Source organism: Brassica napus, chromosome A1, assembly GCF_020379485.1.
Source record: "Brassica napus cultivar Da-Ae chromosome A1, Da-Ae, whole genome shotgun sequence".
NCBI classification, from domain to species: domain Eukaryota; kingdom Viridiplantae; phylum Streptophyta; class Magnoliopsida; order Brassicales; family Brassicaceae; genus Brassica; species Brassica napus.
Window position 1 is genome coordinate 3,433,247 of NC_063434.1, and position 25,512 is coordinate 3,458,758.

Consider the following 25,512-nt stretch of genomic DNA (forward strand, 5'->3'; position numbering starts at 1 on the left):
TTGGATATTTTTGATGATTTTAGGTTTGGTAAACATACGAATTTATCTGGAACATTGGTTTAGGAGAAAGTAAAAAAATTAATGTTTAATTTATTTTGATTGATTTTCTAATAAAACCTAAGAGCACCCCCATTAGTGAACCCCATGAAAGGGGTTCACAAAGTATTTTTTTATTATATTTTTTTTGGTTTGATTTTTGTTTTTAAAAAAAAAAAAAATTATTTTTTCGCCACGTGCCGTGGGGCCCGCGCTACAGTGATGAACCAGGTTCATCAGAAAGAAGTGAAGAGAGACAAGTTCATCACTATTCTTTATTTTAATAAATTTTTTTTTTTGGAATCCGTGTGAACTCCCCCATAAGTTCACTAATGGGGGTGCTCTAATTCTCCATAACTGATCAATGATATGGTTTTTAGTGTCTTTAGCAGTGGCACTCGATAATTTCAATTTGTTAAAAGATAAGGCACTAAAATTATTTGTACAGTATCATATAATTGTATAATCAAATTATTGATGAGCACACGTCAACAAATTCAAGAATGGTACCTTATGTCATGACATCATTGACATGACATATTATATAACTAGTAGGTCCAATATGATGGGAGCTTTGTTACTTTACCGTATCCATATAACTCAACCACTTATTAACAACGACGACCCTCTCAAAATTAGACAAGGTGACTAGATGAGAAGATACATAAATAATTGAAATAATTGGTAATAAAATTTAACATTTTTACCAAAAAAAATAATAATAATTGAAATGACAGAGGAAATAACACATGTGTTAAGAATTAAACTAAGCTGGAAAAGGTGATTCAAAGATCGGCCATGTGCATGTATAAAAATTTACAAAGTCAACGACGGCAACTGTTACCAAAGGATTAACATGAGTTTGCAAAGTTACAAGAAGTACAACTAAACACACAAAAAATATATATGGAAAAGTGAAGAGTGTGGATTCCATGTTATCCTATTATCATTTGTGTGGGGTTGCGATGGCTCTATTTGATTCCGAATCCAAAGCTAAGTTGTCAAATACGAATCTCACGAGATTCTCTTTAATGTCAATCATATATTTTATGTTTGTTTCAGATGGCAGCACATCATGAATGTATTAATTTTGTTAAGAGTGTAATGAATTTCTATATATTTAAATTTTTTATTTCAAGTTATTGGTTTACCATAACAAGCTTTAAATTCAAACTAAAGATATGTGTTTAGCATTCTCGTAACTTTAGTTTAGTGGAGGTAAAAATGTTATAAAATGGCATTAGGATCTCTTAAGATTACACCCGTTCTCTATCACATTTATAAAGCTAAAACAAAAGCTTTCATGCTTTTATGTTTAAGTAAGCTTCAGCTGCTTTATGTGTTTTATATCCTAATAGATATAGAATATATTTTCATGTTTGTTAACAAACACAGCAGAAGCAGTTGGCTATTTACTTTATACTTTAATTCCTTCTATTGTTTCTCTAATATCACTTCATAAGATTTTGATATGTAATTGTATTATATTTTTGTTTCACATTTCGATGTATGATATACATATCTCTCTTAATGTATAGAAGAATACGCACCTTCAAAGACTCCCATGTGGAAGCTCAAACATTCTGATGCTAACTACTAGCCTTTGAAATTATGTGAGGTGTTACCTCTTTCTCCACCACAAGTATCTTTTTGTCCGTAGCTATTCATAATTAATCAAAAAGGTGGTCCAATTTTACACCTTAGTGCTATGAATATCTTTCATACATCTCTAGAGTGGAACATATGATACTGCAAATTGCAGTTATATTTACATAAACTAAAACAAAGCGCCCAAACGAGGAAAAAAAACAGTTTCTTTTGCCTCCTAATTTCGTAAAAAATAATGCAAAACTCATTTTTTAATCAAATGTTTTTCTAAACAATGCAACCAGTCACGGCCAAAAATGTAAAGAATCATTGAAATATCACTTTCAAAAGATCGTTTTCAATGTCAAGCTGCTTGCATACTTAATTTAATCATGTTTCTCTACAATGATAATGGACCCCTACGGCCATTTTTGTGTGTAGGTGGTCCAATTCACATCACATGCCAATCAAGCTGATCATATGATATGAAAATGCTAAAATTACTTTATACATAGTAACATCGATAATCTTATCATATGATAATCATACGTATAAACATTGTGATTCAGATTATGGCCACAATTACGTTATGACTTATGTACGTAGTGTTGATTTGGAGGTTGCTCTAAGATCTGGTGTCAAAAGAAAAGAAACCAATTAATTGCTGAATATGGCCGAGATTCAGAATTAATTATATTAGCTTTTGTGTTTTGTTGTTATTTTTGTGGGTTATTATTCATTTCTTGATTCGTTATAAGTTATAACGTTTCTTACTGTAAATAGAACAAAAATAAACTAATCCAAACTAACATTAACACGTTTATTAAGTTGATAACACTATTGGATATGAATTGAGGATATAGAAGGTTTATATTTCAATTTATCTAACTATTGGGGTAAAATCAAAATAAATAAAGAGTTACTGTCCCTCCCTGTGAAAACAAGGCTTTATCTGTTCTTCTCTTCTACAGAGGAAGAAGAAAAAAAACAAAACAAAAGGGTTTCCTCCGTCTCTGTCTTGCGTGAGAGACTAAACTTACATCCGAAGCTTCTCCGTAACTTTCCATCAATTAAAAAAAAACGTGTAAAATTATCGAAAAAAGAAAAAAAAATTCGTTGTAGAAGCTCAGAGGAGGAGGAGGAGAAGAAGAAGAAGGCTTCGAGGTTTCGTAGAAGAAAAATTGAGGAATATTAATTGTTTAAATCTAGTGGGTTTTCGTGAAGAGAAGTTTGATCCTTGTTCGACTTTGACACTCGTCTCTTCACGCAATCGTCGTATCACGTCTTCTAGGGTTTGCTTCAATTTTTGATTTTAAAAAAAAAAGTAATTTTTCTGGGTAACGAAGGCGAAAGTTGGAGAATTTGAGGATATCTCGTGGTGGGTACTTTGGAAAACATCGAAAGGTTTAGTCTTTGATGAATCTGTAGTCTGGTCAAAGGATCGAAGATTTAGATAGAAAGAAAGCCTTAGTCTTTGTTGGTTTGGTTTGGTTTGGTTTGGTTTGGTTGCCTTGTCTCTATCTCTCTAGGTTGGCTACGATGAGCGCAAGCTTCACTTGTGATGACGGGAAGCTGATTCTCTGCGTGGCGGAGAACGGCCATACATTTGAATTCAATTGCAGCGAGACGACTCCAGTTGAATCCGTGATGCGTTTTGTTGAATCTGTGTCCGGGATCAGCTTCTCTGACCAGCTTCTCCTCTCGCTGGACATGAAGCTCGAGCCTCAGAAGTTGCTCTCTGCTTACGGACTTCCTTCAAGCGATCGAGAAGTGTTTGTTTTCAACAAGTCTATGCTTCAAAGCAGCTCTCATCCTCCGTCGCCTGAAGATGTAGATTTACAGGAGGTTGATGATGCTTTGCCTCCTGCTCCAGTCCATGAGCATCATCCCTTGGACGACGCGTTGGATCCGGCTCTAAAGGCTTTGCCTTTGTACGAGAGGCAGTTTCGTTACCATTTCCATAAAGGCCGAGCCTTTTATAATTGTACGGCTGTGAGGCTTGAGAGCTGCGAGAGGCTGACGAGAGAGCAGAAGGTACAGCAGAGAGCTGTTGAAGTCGCTACGAGGAACCTGGAGCAGTATTACAGGGTGATCTTTCAGAACTTTCTCGAGTTCATGAAGCGGTATAAGCACCAGCACCGCCTCCACTCTGATCTGCTGATGAATTTCGGAAGGGATGTTGAGAAACTGAGGTCGGTTAAGGTTCACCCTTGTCTGCAAACGGATTCGAGGAGATGCTTGTTGGACTTTGTCAAGGAAGATAGCCTCAAAAAGGCTGCGGAGAGTTGCGGAATCTCTCACAAGCAGTTTGAGAACAAGATCGCTCAGTTTCAGCAGATGTTTGTGGAGGTCAAGCGCAAGGTTGAGGAGCTGTTTGCTTGCAGAGACTCCTTAACGATGAAGAGCTTAGAAGCGGCTGTTAAGGACCACGAACGATTCATTAACGAGCAGAAGAGCATAATGCAGTCTCTAAGCAAAGATGTCGATACGGTTAAGAAGCTTGTGGATGACTGCATGTCTAGCCAATCGTCATCATCTCTCCGACCTCATGACGCTGTTTCAGCGCTTGGTCCTATGTACGAAGTGCACGACAAGAATCACCTCCCTAAGATGCAGGCTTGTTACAACTCCATTTCAGAGTTGCTGGCGTTTTGCAAGAGCAAGAAGAATGAGATGAATGGCTTTGTGCACAGCTACATGCAAAAGATAACGTACGTCACATATATCATCAAAGATGCGAAGTTGCAGTTTCCTGTTTTCAGAGAGGCGATGGTGCGTCAGGACGACTTGTTCGCTGACCTGAAGCTGGTCCGTGGTGTTGGCCCCGCTTATAGAGCCTGCCTCGCAGAGGCTGTGAGGAGGAGATCCTCTATGAAGCTTTACATGGGAATGGCTGGGCAATTGGCAGAGAAGCTTGCTATGAAGAGGGAGACAGAGGTCAGGAGACGCGAGGAGTTTCTCAAAACTCATGGTCCTTTCTTACCGCGTGATGTGTTGTCCTCAATGGGTTTATATGATACTCCCACTCAGTGTGATGTCAATGTATCTCCTTATGATACTAGTTTGATCAATATTGAAATGGCAGACGTTGATCGATATGCTCCTGAGTATCTGGTTGGGTTACATTCAAAGGTTGCGTCCTCAAGGAGTTCACTGGGGATGTCTAGTGATAGCTCGCTTTCCGCTGAAGCTGAGGAGACAAGCTTGGACAGTTTTGAAGATATCCTAGAGGCCTCTGAGTTAGTGGAGATAGCAGGGACCAGCAAGATGGAAGTTGAGAACGCGAAACTAAAAGCAGACCTTGCTTCTGCAATCTCTCGGATATGTTCCTTAGGCCCACAAGTTGAATACGATGTGCTGGAGGATGGAAGCGAAGTGGAAAATCTGTTGAAAAATGCAGCAGAGAAAACAGCAGAGGCGCTGCAGGCGAAAGATGAGTATGAGAAACATCTCTTGTCCATGCTCAAGGAGAAACAAAGGCATTGTGATTCATATGAGAAACGCATCCGTGAACTGGAACAACGTCTCAATGATGAGTATCTACAGGGAAAGAGATATGTTAATAGTAAAGATGTGTCTGGCTTGAACCTTATGGACAAAGCAGACGCTTCAGGTGACGTGGAAGGCAACAAAGCACATGTATCTGGTTCAGAGCCCATGGATGAGGTCTCATGTGTTTCAAATCTTTCTAGCAAGCAGCCATGTAAAGCTAGGGAAGGTATGGATGAGAACATGGTGGATTCCTCTCAGGTGCTCAGTCATCATCCGCTTGATTCATCGATGCTGGAAAGCCAGCAAAACAATGAGAAAGGTGGAAAGGATAACGTGTTTCTAAGTGACAGTTCGACAGCCGAGAGCCCAACAAAATCTTTGGGTAATAATGTGGTAACTAACATAGGTTTAGATACCAAACACAGTGATGGTATTATCTTGGAACTTAAGAATGAGCTGATGGAGAAGTCCGATAAACTGAGTGAAACAGAGTCCAAGCTAAATGGTGCTATGGAAGAGGTAGCCAGCCTGAGCAGAGAGTTGGAAATGAATCAGAAAATTCTCGAAGAATCCCAGGTTTTTCAGCTATTTCATTATTTTTATTTATTTATTTATTTATTTTTATTAATCGCATTGGGTGAGATTAGGAGCTAGTCTTTACTTTTTGGTATGTTATCTTTAGCCATTATATGAGCCTTTTCCCTTGAGTTCATGTGGTACGTATGGCTGTCTTGGTTGTAGATGAACTGTGCGCATTTGGAGAACTGCTTACATGAAGCAAGAGAAGAAGCCCAGACCCATCTTTGTGCTGCTGATCGTAGAGCTTCTGAGTACACTGCACTCCGTGCGTCAGCTGTGAAGATGCGAGGTCTCTTTGAAAGATTCCGGAGCTCTGTGTGTGCTGGTGGTGGGGTCGCTGGTTTTGCTGACTCCTTGCGTACTTTGGCTCAAGCTTTAGACAAGTAAGTTCCTATCATTGTTCTTCCTCTCTTGTTATATCCACTTTTAAAGCTCTTGGTTTCTCATATATTTCTTTGGATTTGCATCTCTCTTTCACAGCTCGATTAATGACAATGAGGATGATGGCACTGTTGAGTTCCGGAAGTGCATCCGAGTTCTGGCAGACAAAGTTAGCTACCTCTCCCAAAACCGGGAGGAGTTATTTGAGAAGTGCCGGAATCTTGAATCCACAAGTGAAGAGACAATAAAGGAGTTGAAGGAAAAGAAAGAGCTGGTGAAAACATTGTACACCAAGCACCAACTTGGGAAGCAGGTAAGAATATGCGTTTTTGTTATTTCATTTGTGTGGGATGCATCTTAAAACTTTTTTGAACATTTTGTGGACAGGCGAATAAGGAAAAGATATCATTTGGTCGTCTTGAAGTCCATGAGATAGCAGCATTTGTGTTAAACCAAGCAGGGCATTACGAGGCAATCAACAGGAACTGCCCAAACTACTACTTGTCCTCTGAATCCGAGGCGTTGTTCACAGATCACCTCCCGAACCGGCCTACATACATCGTTGGACAGATTGTCCACATCGAGCGCCAAGCAGTGAAGCAGGCACAGACACTTTCAGCTTCTGCGTCTCCTGAGGCTGGTAAGAGAGATTATCTCGGCTCAAGAAACCTGGCATCAAGTTCAATGTCTTCAACATCGTCTTCAGGAGCAACGACAACAAACCCTTATGGCCTCTCATCAGGATGTGAATACTTCATAGTGACAATAGCAATGCTTCCTGACACTGCTATTCATCAACAAGCTTCCTGATCCTTTTGCTTGTTCCTGCGGCAGATTGATATGATGGAAGAAACCTCTCCCCAGAAAAGAACAAAAATGTAAATAGTTAAATAACCATCAATAACCAGACAGCCGCTCGTTTGATTTGTGGATGTTGGGTTTCATTTGTCTCTAAAGTATGTTATTTCATATCTTCTTTCTTTCTGTACAGCTGATGATCACTGATCTTAGTTTAATCTGTTATCCTTGTACATACTCTGCTTTATTAAAATGTTGTAATAAAAGAACAATTTAAATATATAAAAATGATAAATTTAGGATAAATAATGGAATGCCTACGTCTCCTGAGACATTGTTTTATGATTAGGGTGATCTACACAAATTCATTATCAAAACGTCTTTCTTCATATCCCTGTGGGGTTTAGTAACCAAGAGATGAATTTGATTTACATGAGAAAAAAAAACAGCAAAGCTAATAGTACAGGTCTCCTATACTTGCCAAATCCTGAAAAGAGAGGCAGAGTTTATAAAAGTTATCTATTTATATGCATCACCATCTTCTTCTGAAATGTTGGACAAGAACTTTGGCAAGGATGTGATCCGGGGAAGGTGTAAGAGCAAATCGCTGAACGAGTCTTTCCTTAACATGCCCCCCTGTGGTTTGCTGCTGGAAGCCGGATCAAGAACTCTGTTGTTGTTGTTGGCAGACACTGTCCCATTCAGATCATTGAGTTCAGACTTCAATCCAACTGGGATCTCAGTATTGAGCTGTGAGTTTGCAGCTACGTTGGGATCCTTGTACAACAGGTTGAATAAAGAATTAACCCTTGGCATGAGAGACTTCTCATCTGGTGTATCGAACTGGATATTATCACTTAGCAGTTGCTGTTTCAAGCTCTCAAACTTCTCCAGATGCTCCGGATGATTTCCACCAGCAGAATCAGAGAGAAGTCCAACGAAATCGCTCACTGATATGGATTGCTGTAGTCCAGGTACTTTTAGCTGACTCGAATCAGTTGATAAGAACGCAACGAGATCACTCACTGACATAGACGGGTGTACTCCAGCTGCATTTTCAACCTGATTCGGATGCGTTGTGTTGTCTGAATCACAGAGAACTGCAAGGAAATCGTTCAGTGACATAGATTGGCGTAGTCCAGGAGCTCCCATCTGACCACAATCCGTTGTGTTTCTTGAGTTGACTGTTTCAACACCCCCAGTTCCTTCGTTTCCGCGAGCATCTATCACTAGAGATGAATGAAGCAAAAAATCAAAATTTGGCTCAGTAGAAGTGAAAAGGAAAAGAACACTCCGGCAATGAAAATACCTGAGCTGGGAGATGGTGCTTCATGCGACAGATACATATGCTCAGATGATGACTGAGCCCCAACGGGAGATGCTAAATTATGAGTCCCGGATATTGAAGGACCTGTGCTAAGATTCAGATTCCCATAAGGATATCCCTTTGATTCACTTGGATCCTCAAAGATAGATGGCCGTGCATCAAAGCAGGGGGAGTCCATTTTTATCTCTGGCTCACGGCTAAGATGAAACAGGCGATGATCACACTGAACGAGCTTTTCGAAATGTTTGTTCATTATCCCTTGAGCACATTGCAGAAAATGCAGCCTAACAGATCAGAAGAAGACTATCATCAATCAGCTCAAGCTATAACATAAACATTATTCAGCCACAAAATGCTAATGTATCAAACCACAAGAAGTGTCTATACCTGTACATGCTGGCTTGTCCATCGGTAAAATCCGATGTTGCCTGCCACAAAGTATGTTTCCTAGGCTGTGGGTTTGTTTCCCGGAAAAACAATGGCTGCCTAGAAAGCTGAAACAGAAAATAACAGGATATTAGAGTTGAAAAACAGCATTTAATGCAAAAATGAGTGAATATTGTACCAGGAGAGTCAATGTTCCAGGTCCATCCTCAGGACACTTTGCCTGTAACCCCACAATATCTGACCATTGGATCTCGATCTTGCTCTTAAGACCTTGTTCCAACACTTCCCAAACAAGTTTGTGTTTAGCGAAGTAACACTTCGCCACCAAATCACCTTCATACCTTGATTTATACTACCAAAAAAAGAAAAAAAAACAGAACCATATCAAGTCAGATCTTTGAAAGCACCATGAAAGCAAAAATCTCTCAAGGCTCACCTCCCACTTCCCAATCTTCAAAACAGTGGCGGGAAAGTTCGAAGCTTTAAGCTTCTCAATGCTTCCTGACGCTAACGTAGCTCCAGCTGATGCAGCAGTGATGCATTTACTCTCTTTCTTAACACCAGAGCCAACAGCATCGGCGGCCTTTTGCGTAAGCCTCATCTGAATCAAATCCAACAAAGAAGGACTCTTCCTAAGGCTTAATCCAAGAGGACTCGGCTCATCAAGAGGATTATACTTAGCCGGTGCCATCGACGACGAGCTAGTCCCTGAGCTCCATAGCTAAAAAAAAAAAAAAGAGATACATCACGAAAACATAAAAAAAAACACAAAACCTAATCGAAAAACAGAGACTTTTCAATTGAATTCTCGCAGAGCATAAGAGGAAGAACAAACCTTAGATCGCTTGTTGAGAGGCCCATGCGCTTCTTCCAAATCATCCTCAGCGATCTCCAGCTTCACCGGGAGCTCATCACGGCACTTGGACGCCAATTCAGAGTCAGGTTTCGTAACCCCAGATTTCCTCATTTCCACCATCAAAACACGAAACCCTTTCTCCCTGATCAAACCCCAGATTCAGAGAAACCAATTCGATAGCGAAATCACGAATACGAAAGAAAAAGTTTGGATCTTTTTTTTTCTCCCACAGAGGATTATCCAGAACGCGAAAGAGAATCAGCAAACCCTAGAAAATCAGATCTATTTGATTGAAAAGGAGGATTCTTTTGGCGGCTAGCGACGCGAGTTTTACGCTTTGTACGCCACGCGCTATTGTGATTTGACGGGAAAGGGTTTGAAAAGTCCGACACAGCCACCGTTTTGTGTGTGTGTGAGGAGGGCTGAGATGGTCATTTCGTATTTTTTAGTAAATGTTAAAATTAATTCGCTGGCGGACAGCCAGTAGTTCTTGATATATCGGGTGGGTCCCGTAATTTGCTTATTCTTGTGACGGCTATAGATAGAGATTTTGCCACGTGTTACTCGTTTTCACTGCCTAATTTGTTAGGCTTTTTTTTTGTAGTCACTGGTCAATGATGTTGTCTTAAGCCACGTAAGGTTAGTCAGGACTCAACAAAATACAATCTTGTTGTCTTAAGCTACTTAAGGTAGCCAGGACTAAGTTAAATAGAAATCTTCTTTTAAATTGCAAGTAAAGTCTCATTCTAATTGTGGTTGAGAATAGACCAGGACTTCAAAATTTTCTTTTAGAAAAAAAGCATAATGAAATAAAATTTCTTGAATTTGTGCTTCAAATTAATGTTAACAAAATACATTATCAAATAAAATAATGAATATCATAAAAATACAAATCTATAAAATTGGAACATACTCATTTTAAATCTTGTCTCATTTGGATTTTAAACATATAGTTAGAATGAGTTTAGTTGCAAGAATTACCGTCACTCCCACGTCTCATGTTTAATATAGAAAGCAAATCTCAAGATGATAACATTTTGATGATAAAAATAGTAAACTAAGGTTTTCGGTATAATATTATAATTAGTTTACACGTACACATGAGTACATATCATCTCTCAAGTTAATTTAGATTGCAAAAAGCTTGAATCCACGCTATTCAGTGTTACAAGTCCTTTATCTACGGACATCCCTCTCCTCTGGAATGGCAAATGGAGAAAACGAAATGAAAAAATGACTGATGGCTCAAATTATAAGTCGCACACAAACAAAACAGAAATATTATCTTTGTTTTCTTTCTCCTCAACGCTCTTTTCCTTGCGTGTGTGGGATTTATTCTGTTCATCTTGTTACAAGCTGATATTCATCAACCTATTAACCTCATTTGGAAAAAAAAAGTTTTGAAAGAAGAAGAAAAAGAAGAAAGAGAAATTTCGTAAATGGAGGATGATATATATAGTAACCACTAAGCGTTTTCTTGATCCTTCATCATCTTTAAGATTGGTCTTTCTTTAAAAGAACAATGCCTGTGCCAGATCCACGAGCGGGGCAGGCATTCATCTGTCTCATTACCTTATTTCTTTTCTTGTCGATTGCTGTCGGAGGAGGTTGTCTCATTGCATACACAGTCCTTCCTTACCCTTCAATCTGGCTCGCTTACATCGGCATTTTCTTTGTTTGTCTTCCTTGGTTCTTTTGGATCTTAACATTTTCATACCGCATTGTTTCACGCACTTTTGGATTCAGGATGGTCATTGGATCTGGTGGTAACAATAACAGTGCCAATGGAGAGGCCAAGCCACGCGAACTTGACCCTCCCGAGCAATCGTTAGAGTCTCCTAAAGATGAACCTGAGGCAATGGCTCGTCCGCAAGGCCATATTCTAATGTCAATGGAAGGGAACCAATCCAAGAAACGAATGTCAACATCCAGCGTCGGTTCACATGAAAGTGAGATGCCACTAGCCATTTCTATGGGCTCATGATGATCATATATGCTTCCTTTGATGATATATAATGAGATCTTGACATTGATAGCATCAGGACGGAGATGCTAACCAGATGCTTAGCCTCTTGAAAACATGGATATATATTTGCTGTTTTTACTTTGTATCTTATACAGATAGATTTGTAGATTCAACAAAAGAAAGTTTTACACCTTTTACTACTACCAAAGTTTTTCCCTCAAGCCCAAACCCCAACAAAGTTTTTTTTTTTTTTTTTGGTAAAAAAACCCCAACAAAGTTGAGGTGGTTTTCCGGTTTATGTTTAGAAATCGAGAGAAATGTTTGTTACAAAGGGGAACAGTCTGAGATGTTTCACGTGGTGCATGTAATGCGGATTTTAATTTATAGGATAGATAAACATTTTAGATTCATAAAATTTATGTAATTTTGTATATATCTATAACTAGTTATGTAATATAGCTCTGCTGTGAAGCCTTTGATTTTGGGGCTAAGACTTAGAGGTTCTTTAACTTGACATACAAGCCATGATATCAGATTGTTAAGTACCAAATGCTGGAATCCGCAAATGGGTCACTTTATGTTCTGACATGTTTGAACTAGTTATAACACTAGAGGATTTGGTAAAATTACAAACATTTTTGATTTCCTGATCACTCTTGAGCTTTCCTCGGGAAAATTGTCACAGTTTGGTTCTTAAAACAATACTGTTCGTGTGTTATCCTTATATTACGTTAACTGATTCTAACATCAAATCATTTTTATTATCTATCAAACGTGTATATCATCATATCCATCATCCATGCAAACAGTTTGCTGAACATTGAACAACGCTAAAAACTATGGCATCATACTGGCTCTACATGTTTAAGAATTTGCAGTCTATTGTTTTTCACTACTTTTCATATTATAACAGAAAGTAGAAGAAGAGAATTTTTTTTCTTTTGACTAAACAACTAAGCGACAAGCCTTAGACAAACGAAGAAACATTGCAAAGACATGTCATTTACAATAACTCTAGTTTCTAGTGTGGTCAACATAATGGTGTTAAGCACGTGAATATCCATCATTTGACTCTTGCTTGCCATACATAATCACACCAGGAAACAACGATTTATCTTTCATTTCTGCATATACTTAATATATGAGGATTACCGTTGTAGCTTTATAACAGTAGTTACTAATGATAATAACATACATATATATAAAATATATATATAATCTTCATCAGTCATTGTTATCTAGTACTCTTCTTCAGAAAAGTATGATTGACTTCCTTTGTTTTCTTTCTATCTGGAGTACTCCACATGAGCAATTAGGTGTACTGTGAGTATATTTAGATGTTATTCGGATTCTTAGCTGATAGATTTGTATCCAAGTATCATATTTCATTTGTAGACGCGTATAAAATCATACAATAACAATTACATAAACAATATTTCGGTAAGCAACGTGAGATTCAATAACTTTTGTTCATATGTATGAAACGTTAATCTTATGATTTCTGGAGAAATTGAAGCCACGAACGGACCACGGACGACTAGACGAGTAAGAGACGTGTGCTAGGTTCAATGATTCTGAATAATTTGGCAGTACGTACATGTGTAGCCAACACAAAAGAAAGAAAAATACATCTACACAATATTAATATTTGAAACTAATAAAAGTCCAAGTGGACGTAAAGTGGGAGCAAGACATCACACGGCAAGGGACACACAACTGAAAGAGAGACAAAGGTATATAGAAAGCTTAAGATCATATGATATGTCCGAATCATCTCATGTGCAAACTTCTTTTTTAAAACGGGTTTGTTGATTTTTTTATTATTATGAAAATTGTGTTGGTATTAATGTTCTAAACATCATCATACTCATTACAGAGTTTATAATGTCGTCATCGCTTACCAGACTCGACCAAAATAGTGAAATTTATTGATAAGAAAATCAAGATATTGAGGCAATTGTTTTTCTAACTGTTTTATGGATGAACGCTTAGAAAAAAAAACCTGTGTAGCGATTTTGAGGGTAATCAACATACATAACCCTTTAAGAGAATAAACAATGCAATTAGCAATTAATTAGAATCTTGATGTGTCAAGTGAAATAATATCCCATACAAAAATATATCTTAGCAAAAAAAGTGAAATATATAACATACAATCCATGTGGTTTCAGATTCTTAATATGTTTGATATGAAAGACATCTATTGTAACTATATAAATAGATACATATATGTAGAGAAAGTTAGTTGGGGGCTAACCAGTAGCCATCGTAAGTGTTTGGTAAATATTATTTTCTGAAGTAGAAGAAGAAACAAAAGAAAAAATAGAAGAGACCAAACACTTATCATGATTCATGAGTAACCATCATAGTTCTCATTTCTCCAAGAAAATTTATTGTTTACTTTCAATTTTTTTTCCTTGAAGAAGAGCTTTTCCTTGTAGCTCTTATGATTATAGTTAAGGTTAGGTGTGAAAAAGTAACCGAATGTAAATCAAGCTTTCGGCGAAAATGCTACTTGTATGCAACAAAAAGTGTTACAAAAAAAAAAAAAACGAAAACAATCATTAGTTTGATAAACTTTGTCACTTTTGATCTCGATTGTTTCCCATTTCAGTTCTTTTTTATCTCCTTATAATTAACCTCCATCAAAGAAACAAAAAAGGAGATACAAACTCATGATCACTATTATGATATGTTTGAAGTAATTTGGGAACGTATGCGTGACATAAGGGAGGTGCAGACAACCTATCAGACGTTGACAATCACCTAAATGTAACGCTATCTATCTCGTCTTTGAGAGCTGTTTATATGGGAGCTTCTTTGATTTAATTAATATTATTGTATCGGCATTTCTAATCCTACTTTATTTTCTCTCTAAAATAGAGTTTAAAGTAAAAATACTTCAATAGTACTCTATTTTCTACTCTATAATAGTGTAAATCTATTTTTTACTCTATATATAGAGTAATTTTTTTTTGTTCATCATTCTATTTCTCACTATAAAATAAAGTATAATTGGAGCAACATTCAACTCTATTATAGAATTACTTTATTTTAGAGAAAAAAATAGATGGTCTTACATGATGGTTACTAATTATATACTGAACCTGATAAACCAACTATTAATAAAGATATTGAAGTTGTTTGATACTACTATTTTAATTTTGATTCAGAGTAGTTAAACACAAGAATGAATGATGACTTTACTGGGAAACTAAAGTTAAGTCAAAACCAAATGATTTCAAAAACTATATAAATAAGAGGAAAAATACGGAAATTCATAATGACTACTTATTAGTACTAATATAAAAACTAAATGATTTGGTCTCCTTTGTTACTGACCTCTCTACGAGCAAAAGAGAGAAGAAGAAAACTCTTTTAATTATCAAAATTAGGTGGCGCGAAAATAACGCCCTCTCTCTCTCTCTTACTATTAATCTTTATCTCTCTCTGATCTTTCAATCGCCCGATCAAATTCTTCTACCTCTGGCGTTTTTTTTAATTGTTCACGAGCATTCCTCATCATCGCCGGCGGCAATAGACTTGTGATTCCGATCGCGTTTGTATTCCTCATTACGAATCTCGAAAGGCATTGAAGATTGTATCTTTCCTGGTAAGATAATTTTCTAATTCCCGAGCTCGAGATTCCTTGGATCTTCGCATTTTGGTTTATCAATTCCCAATTTTTGATTCTACCCAAAATCTAAAGAACCCTAAAAATCATGAATTTTCATTACTTGCGATCTGAGATTTCATGAGTTAGGACAAAGAATGTTTTTTTTTGTGTGGTTTGATTATTGATACAAATCTATGTTTGGTTTAAGACACGTAATTCCTGTTTCGGCTTTTCGTGAATTTGCTTAGAAAAAAATGTTTTGTTTGTTTCTTAGGAAAATTACTAAATTTGATTAACGAAGAGTCTGTGTCATGAGAGACACAAGTCGGTCTGTAAACAGACAAATCTTCCATTTTTATTTTTTTTTGGATTTTTCGTCTTAAACACTGAATAATAATAGTGTTTTCTTGTTTTCTTTTGTGAGTTTCCTTCACTTTCTCAAATTGGTCAATGTTTTCAAACACCACGAATCATCACTCTTACTGCATTTCATCATACAATCCCTGGTTCTTACACAAACGTGGTCCCCTAACTGGAGAAACATCATAATCTGCAAAATGTCCTTATGTGTTTGTTGTTATATAAGTTTCTTATTGTCAAATATTGTCACACAGATTATTAAAATCTCTCAAGCTGCTTAGTTTCAGTAAGTTTCTTTTGTTCTTTTTCTTCTCTCTTTATTGGAAAGACGAAGAAGAAGATTGGTCCCCTTAATTTTTTTTTCCAGCCAGTCTGATAATGGCACTTCTGTGATAAGGACACTGCAGCAGATTCTTCTTTCAGAAAATCTTCCATTAAAAAATATTTTCTTGATATTGTTAAACTGCAACTAACTAGTTAGAACTAAACCCACCTTTCTCTCTTGTTTACTGTTCTTTTTTAAAAATATATATCTTTCTTGCACTGTCTATCTGCGAGGTATCTTACTTTTTCCTCATGTGTTTTGACTTTCTTGCAGTATAAAGAAACTAGAGGCATGAGCTCCTGAATCCAATCAATGCAAGTTTGTTTCATTAAAGCTTTGAATGGATGTAGCAACAGATACTACAAGACGGAGACTTGTTCCATCAGATAAGAACAATGCGTCCACTGCCACTCGCCGTCCTCGAACAGCAACAGAGGTCAGTTCAAGATACAGATCACCTACACCAACCAGAACCACTCGATGCCCTTCCCCAAGCCTCACAAGGCCTACTGTTTCTTCCACCTCTCAATCCGTATCCGCCAAAAGAGCTGTTTCCGCTGAGAGGAAGCGTCGTCCTTCAACACCTCCATCTCCCACTAGTCCATCCACGCCTAACGTGTCTATAGACTTACCAGCTTCATCTAGGCGGTTATCCACAGGTCGTTTGCCTGAGAGCTTATGGCCTTCTACTATGAGAAGCCTCAGCGCTTCGTTTCAGTCGGATTCTTCTGTCTCAGTCCCTGTTGGTAAGAAGGAGAGACCGGTTAGTAGCTCTTCATCTGACCGAACGTTGAGACCTTCTTCTAATATAGCTCAGAAGCAGAAGGCTGAAACGGTATCTGTGTCAAGGAAACCTACGCCGGAGAGGAAAGTAAGTCCGTTGAAAGGGAAGAACAATGCATCTGATCGTTCAGAGAATTCGAAACCTGTGGATGGTCAGCACAGTAGGTTAATAGAACAGCACCGGTGGCCTAGTAGAATCGGTGGAAGGAACTCACTAAACAGAAGTTTGGATCTTGGAGACAAGGCTTCAAGGGGTCTGTCTACTTCAGGACCTGGAATGAGACCGTCTCCTAGGAGAATGTCACTGCCTTTGTCCAACGGCTCGAAACCTTTGCATAAAACTTCTACAAACGGTGATGTACTGTCTCCAACGAAGTCGGAAGATAATAACATAGGGCGAAGTTCAGGAGCTCAAAGACTTTTGTCTGCAAGTTCGTTAGATAGAGCGTCCTTAGCAACGGCTGTAGCCAAGCTGCATCCATTATCTCGCCCTGCTTCACCAAGTAGAACTTCTTTTTCGTCGTCTCTCTCCCGAGGCATGAGTACTTCGAGAGGAGTGAGTCCTTCAAGAGGACTAAGCCCTGCAAGAGGGTTGAGTCCTGCACGAGGTGTAAGTCCTGCTAGAGGGTTGAGTCCTTCGCGTGTGACAAGCTCTTCTTCTTTTGCGAGACCATCAACTCCACCTTCAAGAGGGGTAAGTCCTTCCCGGATAAGACAAAGCAGCGATTCTACACAATCAATCAGTACCACCGCAACTTCGGTTCTCAGCTTCATCACGGATGTGAAGAAAGGCAAAAAGGCAAACTACATCGAAGACGTTCATCAACTGCGTCTGCTCCACAATAGGTATTTACAGTGGCGGTTTGTACTTGCGCGTGCTGAAGCTGCCATGTACATTCAACGTTTAACTTCCGAGGTAGATAATACTACTCTCTAACGGTTCCACAACTGATTGATCTCTGAAAATTCAAGTTTTGATATTTCAGGAAACACTATTTAATGTGTGGCATGCGATATCAGAACTACAAGATGATGTGACCAGCCAAAGGATTGGCCTACAACAGCTGAAGCTAGAGATCAAACTCAACTCACTATTAAACGATCAAGTACGTTTTCCCTCTTTCTCTGTGTTGTATACTGGCTTTGTATACATCAGATTAAACCATGCTGATGTATAAGTATGTGCGTAGATGGTGAGCCTTGAAGAATGGGCCACACTTGAAAGAGAGCATGTTAGTTCTCTAGTTGGAGCCATAGCAGATTTAGAAGCAAATACTCTCCGCCTTCCAGCTACTGGAGGAACAAAGGTATGCATTGTTACTATTCCTTCAGAAAGATCAAGAATATAGTTATCATTTTATAACTTCTCTTCCTACAGGCGGACGTAGAGTCTTTGAAAGCAGCTATGTCCTCGGCACTCGATGTAATGCAGGCTATGGGATCGTCCATTTGGTCTTTACTCTCCAAGGTGAGAGACCTTTTTAGTAAATCTACTGTCCAATGTTTATCCTCTTCATAACTCTCACTGCTCTTTATAATTGTTACAGGTGGAGGAGATGAACAAAATGGTCTCAGAACTCGCTGTAGTAGTTGCAAAAGAGAGTTCTATGCAAGGAAAATGCGAAGATCTTCTGGCCTCCACTGGCATCATGCAGGTAACAAAAACAATCCAGTAGTTTAGTGTAGAATGAATTTTGAAAAAAAATGAACTGAAACCGAGTTTTGGTGGCATGGAACAGATAAAAGAGTGTAGCCTAAGGACTCATCTGATACAAACTAGGAGAGAAGGAGAAGAAGATGCAGAGGAGGAGACTCCTCCAGTGTTGCCACAAAGCAAGTTTCCATGGCCATAAATAACACACTTACAGTTCCACTCCCTCAACACTGATGACTAATCATCACCTGTAAATTGCTCTTTGATGCCCTCACATTTTTCTTTTTGATCTTTCCTTGTTTTTTTTTTTTTGTGTATGAAACATTAGCATAGGGAAAGAAGGAAGTGAAAGATCGAGAGTTCGAAAGTCGTAGGAAGAGGAAAAAACCAATTTAATTGTAAACTCTGATGTAAGGTTTCTTTGAGGCGTTTTATTTATATAGAGTCGATTAGTTTAAACTTTAAACTTTAAACGATTCATAACAAAAACTAACTTTAGGATTGTTCATAAATCATAACTAATCGCATCATGTAATCGTTTGATGCAAAACGTTTAAATAAATAAAAATGTAAGAAACGCAAAATGAGTCGTTTCCTTTTCACTCAAACGCAAATGTTACTACGGACAGTAACAGCCGCCACCGCCGAGACAACCGTTGCAGTGATAAACAACAACAAGAACAGCTTCTTCGATCTCTTCAAAACATCAACTTCACTCTCTCACCTCGCCCAAACCCACGCTCAGATCATTCTCCATGGCCACCAAAACGACATCCAACTACTCACAAAACTCACCCAACGTCTCTCCGACCTCGGCGCCATCCCCTACGCACGCAGCCTCGTCCTCTCCTTCCATAAACCCGACGTCTTCCTCTTCAACGTCCTCATGCTCGGCTTCTCCAAGAACGGATCGCCTCACTCTTCTCTCTCACTGTTCTCCCACTTGAGGAAACACACTGACCTCAAACCCAACAGCTCCACTTACACCTACGCTATCTCCGCCGCTTCGAGTATTCATGACGAGAGAGCTGGCCGTTCTGTTCATGGTCAAGCAGTCGTTGATGGGTTTGACTCGGAACTACACGTCGGGTCGAATATCGTCAAGATGTACTTCAAGTTTTCGCGGGTGGTTGATGCTCGCAAGGTGTTCGACGGAATGTCTGAGAGAGACGTGGTTTTGTGGAATACTGTGTTATGTGGATACAGAGAGAACGAGATGTATGAGGAGTCTGTTATGGTTTTTAGGGATTTGATTAACGAGAGCTGTACTCGTTGGGACTCGACGACTGTGTTGAATATACTCCCTGCTGTTGCGGAGTTGCAGGAGCTGAGGGTTGGGATGCTAATCCATAGTCTCGCGATGAAGACAGGGTGTTATTCCCACGATTTTGTTCTCACGGGTTTCATCTCGTTGTACTCGAAATGTGGAAAGGTTGAAGCTTTGGATGCTCTGTTTCGAGAGTTTTGTGCACCGGATGTGGTGGCTTACAATGCGATGATTCACGGGTATGCTTCTAACGGCGAGACTGAGCTCTCGTTAAGGCTGTTTAGAAAGCTGGTGTTGTCGGGGGAAAGGTTGAACTCAAGCACGCTGGTGAGTTTGATCCCTGTCTCTGGTGGTCATCTTATGCTTGTATATGCCATTCACGGTTACAGCTTGAAATCAGGTTTCTTGTCTCATGAATCTGTCCCAACCGCGTTAACAACGGTTTACAGTAAAATGGACGAGATGGAATCAGCACGGAAGGCTTTTGATGAGTGTACGCACAAAAGCTTGGCGTCTTGGAACGCAATGATCTCGGGTTATACACAAAACGGGTTGACAGAGGACGCGATATCTCTGTTCAGAGAAATGCAGAAGTCTGAGTTTCGTCCGAACCCGATCACGATAACTTGTATTCTATCGGCTTGTGCGCAGTTAGGAACGTTGAGCTTGGGGAAATGGGTGCATGGTTTAGTAAGGGGTAGCGATTTTGAGTCTAGCATATATGTGTCTACTGCTTTGATTGGTATGTATGCAAAGTGCGGAAGCATTGAAGAAGCACGCCGGTTGTTTGACTTGATGCCGAAGAAGAATGAAGTTACATGGAACACAATGATCTCCGGTTATGGGCTCCATGGACATGGACATGAAGCTCTGAATATCTTCACTGAGATGTTGAACTCCAGCGTTGCACCGTCGCCAGTCACTTTCCTCTGTGTTCTCTACGCTTGTAGTCATGCTGGCCTGGTCAAGGAAGGTGATGAGATTTTCAGTTCCATGATCCACCGGTATGGTTTTGAACCAACGGTGAAGCATTACGCTTGCATGGTTGATATTCTTGGCCGAGCAGGACATTTGCAGAGAGCGTTGCAGTTCATAGAGGCAATGCCAGTTGAGCCGGATCCTTCCGTGTGGCAGACACTGCTTGGAGCTTGTAGGATTCACAAAGACACAAACCTTGCACGTACCGTCTCCGAGAAGCTCTTTGAGCTGGATCCAGACGATGTTGGATACCATGTTTTGCTGTCAAATATTCACTCGGCTGATAGAAACTATCCACAGGCTGCTACGGTCGGACAAGAAGCAAAGAAGAGGAAACTAGCCAAGGCTCCTGGTTATACCTTGATAGAAATTGGTGAGACGCCTCATGTGTTTACCTCGGGTGATCAGTCACATCCACAGGTAAAAGCAATATATGAGAAGCTAGAGGAGCTCGAAGGGAAGATGAGGGAAGCTGGGTATCAACCGGAGACTGAATTGGCCTTGCACGACGTGGAGGAGGAAGAAAGGGAGCTGATGGTGAAATTTCATAGTGAGAGGCTAGCCATTGCCTTTGGACTCATTGTCACCGAACCAGGAACTGAAATTCGGATCATAAAGAATCTCAGGGTCTGTTTAGACTGTCATGCCGTAACCAAACTCATCTCGAAGATCACAGAGAGAGTGATAGTTGTAAGAGACGCCAACCGCTTCCACCATTTCAAAGATGGTGCTTGTTCTTGCGGAGATTATTGGTAGTGACTTGTTTTGGCCGCAAGACAAGTCATCTTGTACTCATAATGTAACATTACATCACTCATAAGTGATTATTCTTTAAGTCTTGGTTTCTTGTTATTCAAATAATCTACTTCTATGGTTTCACATACATGGAAATAAAAGGAACTATACCGAAACTTATCAAACTCACTGTTATTACCAGATAATATATCTTCAGACAATTGTGCATCATGTATCCTTAAGTTGCAGTCCCGTCGCTGAAACTTCATCATCAGCTGACTTTTTCTTCTTTTTTAGGGAGTGGTTCTTGAGCTTTCCGAAGAACTTCCTTGTTTGGTACCAAGACAATAAAACAAGTTTCTGTCTCTGAAGTATTTACTTTCCTCAGTCGCAAGCTTTAGATGTTGACAAGTTTCAGCGACTCAAGTAACAAGAGCAATGCAGATGCCAATCCAATTTCAATTAGAAAAGACTAAAGAGGTTAGAGTACACAATACACAGACCTCTCCAATTTCAGTCTGGAAATATCTTATAATTAAATTACGTATTTAAAACAATGGACCGTATGAGTACTATCAGGCCCAATAAATAAAAGGCCCAAACCCTAAAAACGCCTGAGGGGGAGAAGCTGATAACGAAAATAAAAAGAAGCATCAATACGCTTCTCCGCCGCGTTCGTTCCTTCATTCTTTCTCACACAAACTCTCTCCCTCTCTCTCTCTCAGGTAACGCTTCTTCAATTTTGTCTCTTTCATTTCAAATACTCCTTTCTCATCTCACTCCTCTGGTTACGTAGCCTCCGCCATTGATCGTTTGCGTCTATTGTGCAGCCCTACTAACAACCATCCTAGCTTTTACCGCGAAAGATTCCGAGAGTGATGTTGAGCTTGAGGCCAGGAGGAGGTCGTGGAGGAAGCATCTTCGCCCCACGCTCTGCCTTGTCTTCCTCTTCCTCCTCTGATCTTACCAATGCCGAAGACGCTCCTTCTTTTGCCGTTAAGGTTGTTCATTCGTTTGCTCTTCTTCTAGAACTTTTAGCTGTAAATTCGATTCCGTTTTTTATTTCTCTCGTTTTGGATTGAATCTGAGTTTTGGAATCTGAGACACAACAATGCAATGTCCTAATTCTTGGTGGGGCGCTTAAGCAATGCGGCCTTGCTGTAAATATGGACAGAGATTGATTACTTTTTAGGTGGGCACTCTTTTAAGTTCTTTGATGCTCATAAAGGACCCTACGTACATGTTATTGATTTGAGAACACATGCGTGTTGAGTCTAGCCATGTTTTTAATTCTGAAGTTGACGTTTTAATGGATTTTTTTTTGTTTTGTAGAGAGGAGACTCGAGATTTGAGGGTCATGAGATTGTGCGGTTCACTCGCGAACAGCTTCTTCAGCTTAAAGAGGTAGACATGCGTCCCTTTCTTTTGTTTTCTTTTTTTTTTTGTGTTTGTTCAAATAAATTGTATTGCTCTGGTTTAAATATTCGCTTAGTTATTCATCATTTTGGTTCTGCAGGGTAGCCAAGTCTCTGATGAAGTTCTGAAGCTCGGTAAGGATATTGCATCTGATCTTTTTGGCGAAGAGCAGAGCTGGGGCCGTTCGGAAAACAAGGTGACTGTCTTACTGCTTTGTTGAATGCTTTGCGAGTTTTCTTGATTATGTCAATTGTTTCAGATTAATTTTTTTTAATTCCCTTTCTTGTTTACTCTTTTCAGCCTGCAGCTCAAGTTCAAAACCGTTACTCGGAGACTGATAACCGTGATTGGCATACTCGTGCACCAATTCCTTCCCCGAGTAAAGACAGGTCAAGGGAGGACCAACGCGAATCTAGAGATGCGTATTCTGGATCAATCCAAGGGGTGAGTGTTGACTTCTGACATTTTATTTTTTGACAATAACTTGGGTTGCTTTTAGGTGGTTATTGCTTGTAACTAACGTCATAACTTGCTGAAACAGTCTGGCCCTCCTCCTGCCCTTGTGAAAGCAGAGGTCCCATGGTCAGCTAAAAGAGGAACTCTTTCAGAAAAGGATCAAGTTCTCAAGACCGTGAAAGGGTATTGCATTCTTCATTACTTTATCTTTGTGTGTTGGGGTTATTTGCTTTATATAGTTGATTGAGTCTTATAGTTCTGCTTCTCTGCAGTATTCTGAACAAGATGACTCCTGAGAAGTATGATCTTCTTAAGGGTCAACTAATTGACTCTGGCATCACATCTGCGGATATTCTAAAGGTATCTCCAGTTCTGTCTGCATTAGCTTGTTTGTAGTGATCTCTTCATGGCATGATTTGGTTTTATTCTTAAATTTCAGGGAGTGATCCAGCTGATTTTTGAGAAGGCCGTACTAGAGCCCACATTTTGCCAGATGTATGCTCTTTTGTGTTTTGATATCAACGGAAAGCTGCCTTCGTTCCCATCAGAGGAAGCCGGAGGAAAAGAAATAACATTCAAAAGAGTGCTTTTGAATAATTGCCAAGAACAATTTGAAGGCGCTGACAAGTTGAAGGAAGAAGTCAGACTGATGACTGATCCATCGCAAGAAATGGAGCGCAAGGACAAGGAAAGGATGGCCAAGCTCAGGACATTAGGAAACATCCGTTTAATTGGTGAACTTCTGAAGCAGAAGATGGTGCCTGAGAAGATCGTTCATCACATCGTCCAGGTATTATTATAACTACTCACGCTCTGCTTTTGTACCGCTAAAAGTTAGTTTCATGTAATACTTTTTTCTGTAGAGCTCATGGTAAGTTTGTGTCTGGTCGCAGGAGCTTTTAGGATCCGACGATAAAGATTGCCCAGCAGAGGAAGATGTTGAGGCTCTTTGTCAAGTTTTCATCACCATTGGAAAACAACTCGATGAGAGCCCAAGATCACGAAGCATAAACGACATGTACTTCACCCGTTTGAAGGAACTAGCAGTGCACCCGATGTTAGAGCCACGCTTGAGATTTATGGTCCGTAATGTTGTTGATCTGCGAGCTAACAAGTGGGTACCAAGGCGTGAGGAGGTAGGAATTTACAGAGCCCGTTTCTATTTCTAAGAGATTTATCTATGTTTGCTTATGTTTTGTTCTTGCTTTGTAAAATGGCAGATGAAAGCCAAGAAAATCACTGAGATTCATTCCGAGGCAGAAAAGACTCTTGGGTTGCGCCCTGGTGCAATGGCGAACATGAGGAACAACAACAACCGTGGTGGTGCGGATGCTGATATTCTTGGCTCTGGAAACTTCCTTGGACGTTCGGGTACTGGAGGAATGATGCCTGGTATGCCAGGGGCTAGGAAGATGCCGGGGATGCCTGTAACGGATGACGACGGCTGGGAGATGGCACGGTCCCGCTCCATGCCCAGAGGGAACAGGCAGAATCCGCAGCCAGCAGGGCGTGTTCAGTCTCCTGCTATCATCAACAAGTCGCTGTCGGTTAATTCAAGGCTCCTACCTCAGGGAAGCGGTGGTATCTTGAATGGTAAACCAAGTGCCCTATTGCAAGGCAACAGTGCCGAACCGGCTAAAGCTGTTATTGCTCCGAGCAAACCAGCTGTTGAGAAGCCACAGCCACAGGTGGCGGTTCCTCCTATGGCTGCTACTAGCTTGAACTCAGAAGTTCTAAGCAGAAAAACCAAGTCGCTTTTGGAAGAATACTTCAACGTCCGTCTGTTGGATGAGGCATTGCAATGCGTAGAGGAACTGAAATCCCCATCTTACCATCCCGAGCTCGTCAAGGAAGCTATCTCCCTCGGGTTGGAGAAAAACCCACCTTGCGTTGCTCCAGTTGCGAATCTCTTGGCACATTTGGTCTCCAAGAACGTTCTAACTCCTAAAGACATAGGGAGTGGTTGTCTGCTTTACGGGTCTATGCTTGATGACATTGGAATCGATCTGCCAAAGGCGCCAAACAACTTTGGGGAGATCCTTGGGAGTTTGGTTATGGCCAGTGCGTCTGGTTTCGAGGTGGTGAAGGACATTCTAATGAAAATGGAGGATGAGTGGTTCAAGAAAGCAGTATTGGATGCTGTGATCAAGAGTGTAAGCGACTCTCTGTTGGCTACGCATGCAGCTGATGTCGAGGCGTGCCGTAGTTTGGTGTAGATCAAGTTTAAGACCCCAAACTCGCTGGAAAAACAGGTGAGATCTTTCCTCAAAACCTTTTCTGAAAAACTTGTTGAGTTAATACCAATACTAGTCATCGAGATTAGTTTCAATCTTGTTACATGGTTTTGTTTTTCTTTATTTGTGTATGTTCTCTTTGGTGCTACATCTTGGTTTTGATTAGTTCAAGATGCGCAAGACGTTGATACTATTGTTTAATGGTAGTGTTTTAACATTTGTGGAATGAAATTTTATTTTTAATAGAGCATGTCATTTAAACTAATAGAAAATGAAAGC

At 39.8% G+C, this 25,512-nt stretch overlaps 6 protein-coding genes and 1 non-coding gene across 9 annotated transcripts; 6 read left to right on the forward strand and 1 right to left on the reverse strand.

The window, feature by feature from the left end:
• Nucleotides 1–2,570: 2,570 nt before the first annotated feature.
• On the forward strand, nt 2,571–7,151 carry LOC106375077 (autophagy-related protein 11). The gene is made up of 4 exons (XM_013815006.3): nt 2,571–5,691; nt 5,857–6,077; nt 6,175–6,388; nt 6,463–7,151. The coding sequence occupies exons 1-4, from the start codon at nt 3,163–3,165 to the stop codon at nt 6,883–6,885; spliced, it is 3,387 nt and encodes a 1,128-aa protein (XP_013670460.2). The 5' UTR covers nt 2,571–3,162; the 3' UTR covers nt 6,886–7,151.
• Nucleotides 7,152–7,241: 90 nt separating this feature from the next.
• Nucleotides 7,242–9,749, reverse strand: LOC106394810. The gene is made up of 6 exons (XM_013835398.3): nt 9,423–9,749; nt 9,024–9,308; nt 8,766–8,939; nt 8,588–8,694; nt 8,183–8,484; nt 7,242–8,102 (listed from the first exon to the last, which is right to left on the reverse strand). The coding sequence occupies exons 1-6, from the start codon at nt 9,561–9,563 to the stop codon at nt 7,393–7,395; spliced, it is 1,719 nt and encodes a 572-aa protein (XP_013690852.2). The 5' UTR covers nt 9,564–9,749; the 3' UTR covers nt 7,242–7,392.
• A 298-nt stretch (nt 9,750–10,047) lies between these two features.
• LOC106355141 lies at nt 10,048–14,539 on the forward strand. Its single transcript, XM_048780881.1, has one exon. The coding sequence runs from the start codon at nt 10,966–10,968 to the stop codon at nt 11,425–11,427; it is 462 nt and encodes a 153-aa protein (XP_048636838.1). The 5' UTR covers nt 10,048–10,965; the 3' UTR covers nt 11,428–14,539.
• A 230-nt stretch (nt 14,540–14,769) lies between these two features.
• Nucleotides 14,770–18,606, forward strand: LOC106394156 (AUGMIN subunit 8-like). The gene is made up of 7 exons (XM_048780848.1): nt 14,770–15,022; nt 15,984–17,409; nt 17,480–17,599; nt 17,684–17,800; nt 17,872–17,961; nt 18,041–18,148; nt 18,233–18,606. Exons 2-7 carry the CDS (start codon nt 16,051–16,053, stop codon nt 18,344–18,346), a joined length of 1,908 nt encoding a protein of 635 aa, XP_048636805.1. The 5' UTR covers nt 14,770–15,022; nt 15,984–16,050; the 3' UTR covers nt 18,347–18,606.
• A 112-nt stretch (nt 18,607–18,718) lies between these two features.
• On the forward strand, nt 18,719–21,250 carry LOC106394072 (pentatricopeptide repeat-containing protein At4g30700-like). 2 transcript variants are annotated; one of them, XM_048780836.1, is made up of 2 exons: nt 18,719–20,636; nt 20,670–21,250. In XM_048780836.1, the coding sequence occupies exons 1-2, from the start codon at nt 18,731–18,733 to the stop codon at nt 21,146–21,148; spliced, it is 2,385 nt and encodes a 794-aa protein (XP_048636793.1). In that variant the 5' UTR covers nt 18,719–18,730; the 3' UTR covers nt 21,149–21,250. The 2 variants fall into 2 exon arrangements, with proteins under 2 accessions (XP_048636793.1, XP_048636790.1); XM_048780833.1 differs by having other exon boundaries at nt 18,719–21,250.
• A 466-nt stretch (nt 21,251–21,716) lies between these two features.
• LOC106355748 (eukaryotic translation initiation factor-like) lies at nt 21,717–25,478 on the forward strand. Of its 2 annotated transcripts, none has more exons than XM_048780837.1 (10): nt 21,717–21,852; nt 21,958–22,128; nt 22,460–22,531; nt 22,644–22,739; nt 22,844–22,987; nt 23,085–23,182; nt 23,272–23,359; nt 23,439–23,789; nt 23,893–24,135; nt 24,220–25,478. In XM_048780837.1, the coding sequence occupies exons 2-10, from the start codon at nt 22,006–22,008 to the stop codon at nt 25,213–25,215; spliced, it is 2,211 nt and encodes a 736-aa protein (XP_048636794.1). In that variant the 5' UTR covers nt 21,717–21,852; nt 21,958–22,005; the 3' UTR covers nt 25,216–25,478. The 2 variants fall into 2 exon arrangements, with proteins under 2 accessions (XP_048636794.1, XP_048636799.1); XM_048780842.1 differs by having other exon boundaries at nt 22,460–22,510; nt 22,641–22,739.
• Nucleotides 22,268–22,371, forward strand: LOC125579389. Its single transcript, XR_007317407.1, has one exon. It is a non-coding gene; the product is annotated as a small nucleolar RNA snoR103 (small nucleolar RNA).
• Nucleotides 25,479–25,512: the final 34 nt, after the last annotated feature.

What these genes read in the sequence shown, in the direction of transcription:
- LOC106394156 (XM_048780848.1), top strand. Translation starts at nt 16,051, where the DNA reads ATGGATGTAGCAACAGATACTACAAGACGGAGACTTGTTCCATCAGAT. An exon ending in TTTGGTCTTTACTCTCCAAG is followed by an intron (nt 17,962 to 18,040) that starts GTGAGAGACCTT and finishes TAATTGTTACAG; the next exon opens with GTGGAGGAGATGAACAAAAT. An exon ending in CCTCCACTGGCATCATGCAG is followed by an intron (nt 18,149 to 18,232) that starts GTAACAAAAACA and finishes GGCATGGAACAG; the next exon opens with ATAAAAGAGTGTAGCCTAAG.
- LOC106375077 (XM_013815006.3), top strand. Translation starts at nt 3,163, where the DNA reads ATGAGCGCAAGCTTCACTTGTGATGACGGGAAGCTGATTCTCTGCGTG. An exon ending in TTGGCTCAAGCTTTAGACAA is followed by an intron (nt 6,078 to 6,174) that starts GTAAGTTCCTAT and finishes TCTCTTTCACAG; the next exon opens with CTCGATTAATGACAATGAGG. An exon ending in AGCACCAACTTGGGAAGCAG is followed by an intron (nt 6,389 to 6,462) that starts GTAAGAATATGC and finishes TTTTGTGGACAG; the next exon opens with GCGAATAAGGAAAAGATATC.
- LOC106394810 (XM_013835398.3), bottom strand. Translation starts at nt 9,563, where the DNA reads ATGGTGGAAATGAGGAAATCTGGGGTTACGAAACCTGACTCTGAATTG. An exon ending in CTGGAACATTGACTCTCCTG is followed by an intron (nt 8,695 to 8,765) that starts GTACAATATTCA and finishes TTTCTGTTTCAG; the next exon opens with CTTTCTAGGCAGCCATTGTT. An exon ending in GGACAAGCCAGCATGTACAG is followed by an intron (nt 8,485 to 8,587) that starts GTATAGACACTT and finishes CTGATCTGTTAG; the next exon opens with GCTGCATTTTCTGCAATGTG.
- LOC106355748 (XM_048780837.1), top strand. Translation starts at nt 22,006, where the DNA reads ATGTTGAGCTTGAGGCCAGGAGGAGGTCGTGGAGGAAGCATCTTCGCC. An exon ending in CTCCTTCTTTTGCCGTTAAG is followed by an intron (nt 22,129 to 22,459) that starts GTTGTTCATTCG and finishes TTTGTTTTGTAG; the next exon opens with AGAGGAGACTCGAGATTTGA. An exon ending in AGCTTCTTCAGCTTAAAGAG is followed by an intron (nt 22,532 to 22,643) that starts GTAGACATGCGT and finishes TTGGTTCTGCAG; the next exon opens with GGTAGCCAAGTCTCTGATGA.
- LOC106355141 (XM_048780881.1), top strand. Translation starts at nt 10,966, where the DNA reads ATGCCTGTGCCAGATCCACGAGCGGGGCAGGCATTCATCTGTCTCATT.
- LOC106394072 (XM_048780833.1), top strand. Translation starts at nt 18,731, where the DNA reads ATGAGTCGTTTCCTTTTCACTCAAACGCAAATGTTACTACGGACAGTA.